The sequence below is a fragment of the Chiloscyllium plagiosum genome, chromosome 17, assembly GCF_004010195.1.
Source record: "Chiloscyllium plagiosum isolate BGI_BamShark_2017 chromosome 17, ASM401019v2, whole genome shotgun sequence".
In the NCBI taxonomy this organism is placed as follows: Eukaryota; Metazoa; Chordata; class Chondrichthyes; order Orectolobiformes; family Hemiscylliidae; genus Chiloscyllium; species Chiloscyllium plagiosum.
In genome coordinates, this window is record NC_057726.1 from 19,519,266 (window position 1) to 19,528,886 (window position 9,621).

Genomic DNA, 9,621 nt, shown 5'->3' on the forward strand with positions numbered 1-9,621 from the left:
CTCAATACTCTGACCAATAAAGGAAAGCATACCAAACGCTGCCTTCACTATCCTATCTACCTGCGACTCCACTTTCAAGGAGCTATGAACCTGCACTCCAAGGTCGCTTTGTTCAGCAACACTCCCTAGGACCTTACCATTAAGTGTATAAGTCCTGCTAAGATTTGCTTTCCCAAAATACAGCACCTCACATTTATCTGAATTAAACCCCATCTGCCACTTCTCAGCTCATTGGTCCATCTGGTCCAGATCCTGTTGTATCTGAGGTAACCCACTTCGCTGTCCACTACACCTCCAATTTTGGTGTCATCTGCAAACTTACTAACTGTATTCAGCTGAATATGAATCAAAAATCTAGTGGACCTGTGAATTCAAAATAGCTAGTTCACATCATCTTATCAAGGGAGCATAAAAATCATAGAATTATAGAGGACAGAAGTCTGTACCAACAAAACTAGTCTAAGTCTACACTTGTTCCACTTTCCAGCACAGCACATTAGCCTTTAATGTCATGGCACTTCAATACTCATCCAAGTACTTTTTAAAAGACAGAGTTTTTCCATCTTAATTCTCCTCCCAAGCAGTGCATTCCAGATTCCCACTACCTTCTGGGTGAAGACATTTTCTGCACATCCCCTCTAAACCTCTTGTCTTTCACCTTAAAAATTAGATCCCATTCTTTGGCTATCCCTGATCAAACCCAATCCCCCCCAAATGGGTATTAATTCTCTGCTTTAGAATATTCTCCAACAGTTTGCCTTTCACTGATGAGATGTGTACTGGTCTGTAATTCCCTGGTTACCTCTACCACTCTTCCTAAAAAGCAGAACCACTTCAACTACCTTCCAGTCTGCCACGAATGAAAAATTTCAGTCAGAGCCCCTGTAATTTACTCCCACATCTCCCACTACAGCCTGGGAAACAATTCATCTGGAAAAATGCAGAATAAAGATGCATTGTGTCTTACTTCAGTGAGATCTATTTTAGCAATTTACATTGGACCAATGCTACTTATATCTTTGAAAAGGCAAGAAACAGGGCCATGAATCTTCCTTTGAGAGTACAGAGAGTGTGGATTATAAAGGACACCCCCTTCCATATCTGGCCCCAATCCTTAAACATGATGCCAGACAGATTACATTTATTCCATCTATCCTGACCTACTCTAACGAACCAGGTTATAGTCCAACAGGTTTATTTGGAAGCTAGCTTTCAGAGCACTGCTCCATTAGGTGATTACCACCTGCATCTCCAAATTATACTCTAAAACAGCATCATGTATCTTGCCATGTTACATCCTACCCACTCGGTACCCTACCCTTTCCATTGCCAAAACCCTACCCCCATCACATTAATCTGTCGCACTTTAGGTTTGACAGCAGCTCTCAAAGTGGCTGTCAGGGACCTTAAATATCAGATTATGTTTCAAATGTTCCCAGTCATCTTCGAACATAATGGGCCAGTTTCAGCAGGAGTGACAATCTTAAATAGTTTTGCACTATGAAAGGACTGTCAGAATGGAAGTTTGAGTCTACCACTGCGAAGGAAGCCATCATCGGAAACTCCCCTCACAAACACAGCTCCCTTCTCACGTGAAAAAACGGCCAGAGATGCAGTTTGAGATTGTCACCCCCTCAGAGAAAATAGCATACAATATTCTAAGATGATGGCTTCAAATCTTCTTGGTGCAAACAAACAACCTTTGAATTGTGTGGAAAATTACTTCAAGTAATATTTCAATGATTATTTTGTTTTGATCAAGTGGAGATGCAGGATTACTTCAATATATTCATATTGCTCTACCAGAAGACCACAAAATCTAGAGCAGAAGTGGGTCCAGTGAGTCTGCTTTGCCATTTAATGAGATTATGGCTGGTCCAATGATTGTCATCAACTGCAATTTCCTGCTTTTCTCCCTTGCAACCCTGGATTCCCTTCAAAGATCAAAAACCCTCCCATCGGAGTCTTGAATATTTTTAATAACCCAGCCTTGACAGCTCTGTGGTAAAGAACTCCACAGATTCATTATTCTCAGAAGAAATTTACTGGTAAATATTTGCATGAATCATGTTTCTATGATTTTTTTGGATATAAATATAATATTCTTTCAATGAGCAGTTTCCAGTTAGTTGCTTTTAAAGACAAACTCCATTTTAAACTCTATCCTTCTGTAAGCAAAACGTGAGTGAAATGAGAAGGCAATTGCAGCTTAGCTGCCGTAAGCTACCTCTCGAGCTCAGTTGCTACTTCAATTTGATAGCATGGCTGTAGATTTGTATCCTACATTTAGCTTCAATTGTAATGCGTCATGGATGCTAGTTGATCAGGATTGGGTTTTATCAGCTGTTAAGGAAAACACTGCTCCCTAAAATGGAGTGCAATGACACAAATCAGTTTAAAAGTAGGGGGAAAATGCTCTTTTTGAACTTCGCCATAGCCAAAAATCCTGATGTACTAATATATTGGTATTTTATCAATTCGAATATCTTAGCAATTGTTATAGGAAACATGCAAATGTACGTTCATTTCAGGGAAAAGAACTCGCTTTCCATCATCCTGGCAGCTAAAATGTACATCTCAGTACATTATGCCTACACAATACTCTTCACTTCGATTATTGTTCCGCTGTGCAAGTTTGCATTAATGACGACTTCTGAAGTTAGACCCCAGAATTTTGCAACTTGCTTCAATTGTTTCAAAGCATCAGTTAATTCTTATTCAAAAGAGATGCGACTAATTGGTAACACCCCTTTGTCAGAAAGATAGAATTTGAATTCAAGATTTGAGCACAAAGTCATGAGTGACATTTCAATAGAGTGCACTGCACTGATGGCTGACTGATATCTTTCAGATGTGATGTTTAATCAAGACCTTAACTTCTCTCCATAAAAGATCCACAGCTGTATTTGCAACAGTGGAGTCAATTGTCAAAGTGGCTTGGCCAGTTATCACAGAATAAATCTGGTAATTTATTTCACTGATGTTTACGGTAGCTTGCTATGCATAAACTGATTGCTATGATTCCTACAATAGAAAAATGATTATACTGCAAATTACTTGCAATGCCTCAAGATCACAAAAGGAATTATATAAAATGCAAATCATTTGCCTATTTCTACTACATTTGTCCAAATATTAAAAAATCAAGTACAATTTAACCTGAAAATTAATTACAGCTATTCTCAACTGACTGCCAGTCCTTCCTAATAGGTGTACGCTTAAGTGTTAAAATATTCCCAGTTACATTGAGACTAATTCTTACATTTTGACACTGACATGATTGGCACATCTAAAGTTGCGAGTGCATTTATTGTATATCCTCGTTTGCCTTTGAGAAGCTATAGATGAGCTGCCTCTTAAACCATTTGCTGCAGCTAAACCACAACGTCATGAGGGAGGGAATTCCAAGGTTGTGACCCAGTGACACTGAAGGAACTTGCATACATTTCCAAGTCAGGATGGTGAGTGGCTTGGCGGGAAATTTGCAAGTGGCAGTGCTCCCACGTACCTGCTACCTTTGTCCTACTCTATGGTCATGGCCATGAGTTTGGAAGGTGCTGTTTAAGGAATCTTGGCAAATTTCTGTAATGCATCCTGTAGACGGCACACACAACTGCTACAGGGAGTGAATGTTTGTGGATGCTGTTCCAATCAAGTGGGCTGCTTTGTCCAGGATGGTATCCAACTTGTCAACGGAGCTGCACTTATCCATGTAAAGTGAGGAGCATTCCATCACACTCCTGTCTTGCATCTTGTACATGATGGACAGGCTTTGGGGAATCAGAAAGTTACTTGTGGCTCAAGTATTTCTAACCTTTGACCAGCTCTTTGAGCTGCAGCACTTAAGGCTAGCCTAGTCCCATTTCCGACTTAACAATAACCTCTGATGTTGCTATGGGGGATTCAGTGATAATGCCATTGAAAGTAAGGGTGATTGCTAAATTCTCTCTTGTTGGAGATGATCATTGCCTGGTACTTGCGTGACGTGAACTTTACTTGCCATTTGTCAACTCAAAATCTGGATATTGTCTAGATCTTGCTGCATTTAGACAGGGACTGCACCAGTATGAGCTGTCAGAAATGATGTTAAATATTATGTAGTAAATTAGTGAATATCCCCACTTTTAACCTTGTGATAGAGACATGCTTAATGAAGGAACTGAAGATGCTGGTGTCTAGGACATCACCCTGAGGAACTCCAGCTCCAGGATATTCCTACTGGAGTGACTGATCTTCAACAATCACAACCAGTTTCTTTTGTCACCATTTGTGACAATTCATATTGGTGCACTCCCTGCAGTAAGATCTCGACAATATCCAGATTTTGAGTTGACAAATGACAAGTATAGTTCATGTCACGCAACCAGCAGAGTTTTTCCCCTGATCCCCAAGATCCCATGTTTGGCTAGAATCCCTTGATGACATACTTGGTCAAATTTGGTCATTACATCAGGGTCAGTTACCTTCAATGGTGGAATTCAGTTTTTTTGTCCCTGTTTCAACTAAGGTTGTCATGAGGTTAGGACCTGACAGAACCTAAACTGAGCATCACTAAGTAGGTTATTGTTAAGCATGTTGTTTGACAGCACTGTTGAAGATGCAAACAATCACATTGGTAGATTCTTCTGCTTTCCTTCTCATAACCATCAGTGAGATGTCCAAGCAGAGGATATGGAATGTAGATGGTCATCATGTCTGACATGCAATAAATTTTAAGGGAGAACTGAAGAAAGGAATAAGAGTTAGTTAGAAGACTGAAATATATTTGGGTGAGCGGGGGGTGTCAGACTGCATATCTTTTTCTGGTGCTTTACCTTTCAATTCTTATTTTAGTTTCTTTCACAGTGTTCAAATAAATGCCATTTAAGTTTACCAAGTGCAGAGTGACTCAACTCTGCCTCAAATGCTTGTCAAATAGAAAGCATTTCAAGAGAACAAATAAAAATCAAATTAGACAATGATAACCTCAGTCCACAATCACATATCACTATCTCACAATAAAACTTGCAAAGCCTTTGATCTATCTACCATTTCCCACAAAACTGTGACATTCGAGATTCAAAACAGAGAAATAGCAGGTGTGGGATCCTGAGTTCTATGGTAAATGGCTGCACTGACATCATTTCAGTGTATAAGGATTTCTAAAAAAAAAAGCACAACATCTAGTACAACCAATCAACTCACCATTTTGCAGAAATATGCTGTACTTACCCTTGCTTATTTCAAGGTCAATGGGGTAATCAATATTCTTGATCAATTTCTGGCATCCTCCAGTCTTTTCATAAATGAAACGTTTAAGATGCAAGACAAGAACAGGTGGCAATTCTTCTAAGGTAACACGACGACAAATCTCAACCTGAAACAGCAAGGGGAAATTAGTTTAGAGTCTTGAAGTAATTAAACATTCCCATACTACATGAACACTTAGTCAGTTAGACTATGAGAATTAATCCAGAAAGCAGTGAATACAACAATGTTTGTTTGGAAATGAGATCAATTTATTTTCAATATTGCAGGATTCACTTAATAGTTAAATATCCAAGCCACCTGTAAAAGTGGAGTATCTTCAAAATGTTTTTATTTAGTGAATTTAAACACATTTTTATTTAGTGAATTTAAACACGAAGGTAGTGTGATAGACCAATGTCTTGTCACAAATTACATACAACTCCATTCTATCTTCCCTCATTTACTCAGACCACTTCCAGCTAAACCTGAGCAACACGAATGAGATAGAACATTTCTGCCAAAGGAAGATAAATAAGAATCTGAAGGATGGCACTTTTTGGTTCAGGATAGCGCTTAACTTAACACGTGCCCCTCAACAAAGTCACAAAGATAATCTTTGGGGTCACAAGCTCCATTGCCTCAATTGCACAGGAGATTGGCAAGCTATTGACTCACTTACTCCTTTTCCATAAATAGCAAGGCATTGACAGTGAACCTAGCGGGGTCTTTAACCTCAGAAAACATCTTTGGCAGAGAGTATCAAGGGGGCCCACGATGCTTATGCGTCAACTTGAAGACAGACAAGTGTAATTCAGTGACTGAGTGCTTGCAGTACAACACCGACAATGCTTCAAACATGATCCATTGATACTTCTGTGTTCAAAGCACTGGAATTAATAAGATAAATCTGCTGTAAAAAATTCCTAATTACGGTTTTAATTTAAAATGGTCAAAACTGCGACTGTGTTTACTTGCTGAGCATTTCAAATGCGAGCAGTGTCAGCATATGCGATGGAGATGGCATACATGTTTCGCATAATGAATAGAAAATGTAAGTTAACTGTTACAAGCTGATGAGAATAATAAAAAGTTTATATACAATACTTGTAAGTTACAGGGTATACAAGCAGAACTCAAAGCATTCAGTTTAAATTTAAGTAAATTTGATTTGGTTCCCATTTATAATTTGAATTCATTCTAGTTAGAAGTGTGTACCTCCTGTTTGGTTTTAGTGGTGTATCCCTGGACTGACTCCCTGGCCACCAAGCTTTCCAGAGCATCTTGCACTGTACGAATCTTTTCAGACTGTATATCAAGCTGCAGTGAGAAGAACAGTTGGAGGGTAGCAGATTCCTTGGAACTTTGCTGGTAAACCACAGATCTGGAAGCAAGGTGAGAAGTGAGGTTTTGAAACTTTTCACAATACTTGTATACAATTGTTAGATTTGCGATAATTCCAAAATCTCTGATGGGGAAGAAATAAGTAAGTAACTTGAAATTGCATTCAAAACATTTCAATTGATTCTGATCTATTTAAAACAGTTAACAGCCACCCTAATGCAACACCGTGGGGGTAACCATTGACCAGAAAATCAACTGGACTCACCAAACACAGTGGCTAGAAGAGCAGGTCAGAGGCAATGAATAATGAAGTAACTAATTTCCTTGATCCCAAAACCCTGTCTGCCATCTACAAGGTGCAACTTAGGAACTGATGAAATATTTCTAACCTGCCTGGATGAGTGCAGCTCCAACAAAACAAGAAGCTTGATAATCTAGGACAAAGCAACACAATTGATTGGCACCACTTCCACAAGCAGCCACTTCCTCCACCACCAGTGCTTAGTACAAACTGCTGCTACTATCTACAAGATTCACTACAGAAATTCAAAGGTACACAGACAACACCTCCCATACTCTCAACCATTTCCATCTATAAAAACAAGGGCAGTGAATACATTGGAACTACATCTAAACCCACACACCATCCTGACTCGGAAATAAATTGCCATTTCTTCACGGTCAGTCAAAATCATGGAATTCCCTCCTTAACAGTATAGTGGGTCTGCCTACAGCAGATGGACTGTGGTGGTTCAAAAAAAGGTAGTTCAGTACCATCTTCTCAAGGAGAACGATGAATGGGCAATAAATGCTGGATTGCCAGCAATGTCCATGTCCCACAAATGAATAAACAAAACATATTTGAGTATGCTGGTTGGCCAAGTGCTCAAAAACAAAACAGGTCATTGCCCCTCCTGATTATCTAACTTTTCTAAAATGACTCAGTGATTCCCTGGGAAAAATGTTTTAAAAACAGTTCCAAACATAAGGAGAAACAAACATTACAAGGTAAAGTATTTTATCTAATTATTTTAAAATCCTTTGCAGAATGAATCTGATGGAAGAGAAAGCCCAACAGAAATAATGATTATTTTCAATGTAAACAAATTGCTGGAAAAGCTCAGGTCTGGCAGCATCAGGTCACTGGACTTGAAACATTAACTCTGCTTTCTGCCCACAGATGCTGCCAAACCTGCTGAGCTTTTTCAGCACCCTTTGTTTTTGTTTCTGATTTCCAGCATCCACAGTTCTTTTGGTTTTTACCATTCTGAACGGTTCTTCATCATATCGATCCTTGGTGAAGCAAATATGGTTACTCAGCTTTTCTGTTTATATATAGGAATATTCAAATGACATGGCTCATTTTTTAAGACTAGTTCTGGAACCACATTGCTGACTACTGTATTGCCTTCCTCTTTATTTTGGCAAGCACCTAAACAAAAAAATAATAAACTTCTGACTTTACACACTAGTCCTTCTATTCAGAAGCTCACATTGCCAACCTAAATGAGCTAAGTTCCCATCCATGCTAAATGGTGACAGCAATGGTAGGCTGTCGATTCACAAGAAAAATATTATTAATCCTTTGGTAGCACAGAATTTGAACATTGCTGAATAGACTCAACTTGTTGAAGCTTTTCAACTTGCATACATCAGGACAATTCAAAAGTACACTAATATAAGGGGAAACCAACATTTATCCTGCATGAGAGGAGAATGCTGATTATTGAACAAGTAGCCATTGGTAGAGCTGATGCCATGGAGAAAATAGAGTGTTCACAACACTGGATGCATTTCTGCCATTGAAGAACATTTGCTGAGTAATCCAGAGAGCGCAAAGAAATATGCTGACAACCGGTTTAGACTGCACAAATGGGATCACCGCCATGTGCTTATATATAGAAGATTGCATTAATATACACCTAATCTGAAGACAAAGAACATGTACATGCACTTCAATTGTTGCATTTCAATAAAGTAATTGACAGCCATTTGTTGATTCATTTCTCACGTCAATGCTTTACACCAATTAATAGCAAAATTACCTGCTTTTAAAATTAAACAAATCTTGATAGTTCATTGTTCTTTCATTATTTGGTGCATTACCTATGGGAACACCTCTAACTATCAAGAGTTTACTTGCCAACCAATCAACACTCTCTTCTCAGCATAAAAATCATAGAACCATAGAATCCTTACAGTGTGAAAACAGACCATTTGGCCCAACAAGTCCACATTACCCTCTGAAGAGTAAGTAAACCACCCTGACCCATTCTACATTTCCCCAGACTAATGCACCTAGACTACACATCTCTGAACACTACGGGCAATTTAGCATGGCCAATTCACTTAATCCGCACATCTTTGGACTGTAGGAGGAAACCAGCAAACCCGGATGAAACCCATGCTGACACAGGAGAACGTGCAAACTCCACACAAGCAGTCGCCCGAGATGGGAATCGAACCCAGGTTGCCAGCGCGATGAGGCAGCAGTGCTAATCACTGAGCCACCAAGCTGCTCATGTTGGCCTCCTCTTCAATTGGTATTCTTATCAATTACCCAGATGAGCACAACAAAACAATTAGTTTTTTCAGCAATAAATCTTATTGTTTCATTCAAGAAAACCAAATCAACCATCAAAAAAAGTTATAGGATTAGAATCATGGCATTCTATAGCACAGAAAAAGACCCTTCAGTCCAGCTCGTCCATGCTGACCATCTATCCTTAATTAATCTAGCCCCATTTGCCAGCATTTGGCCCACGTCCCTCTAAACCCTTGTTATTCATATAGCTTGTTCTGCTATAACACGTGTTTCATTAACGCAAATTTGCTGTAATGTGATTGATGAATTGCAGAGCTGAAAATGTGTTGCTGGAAAAGCACAGCAGGTCAGGCAGCATCCAAGGAACAGGAGAATCGACATTTCGGGCATAAGCCCTTCTTCAGGAATGAGGAAAGTGTGTCCAGCAGGCTAAGATAAAAGGTAGGGAGGAGGGACTTGAGGGAGGGGTGTTGGAAATGTGATAGGTGGAAGGAGGTCAAGGTGAG

At 39.3% G+C, this 9,621-nt stretch overlaps 1 protein-coding gene across 1 annotated transcript in view; it reads right to left on the bottom strand.

The window, feature by feature from the left end:
- usp10 (ubiquitin specific peptidase 10) overlaps positions 1–9,621 on the bottom strand; it is a 74,843-nt gene that overhangs the window by 16,345 nt on the left and 48,877 nt on the right. Inside the window, exons 11-12 of the mRNA XM_043706638.1 lie at positions 6,445–6,610; positions 5,212–5,356 (exon numbers count right to left, since the gene is read on the bottom strand). Of these exons, the coding sequence (XP_043562573.1) occupies positions 5,212–5,356; positions 6,445–6,610 (311 nt within the window). The remainder of the gene's footprint in view (positions 1–5,211; positions 5,357–6,444; positions 6,611–9,621) is intronic.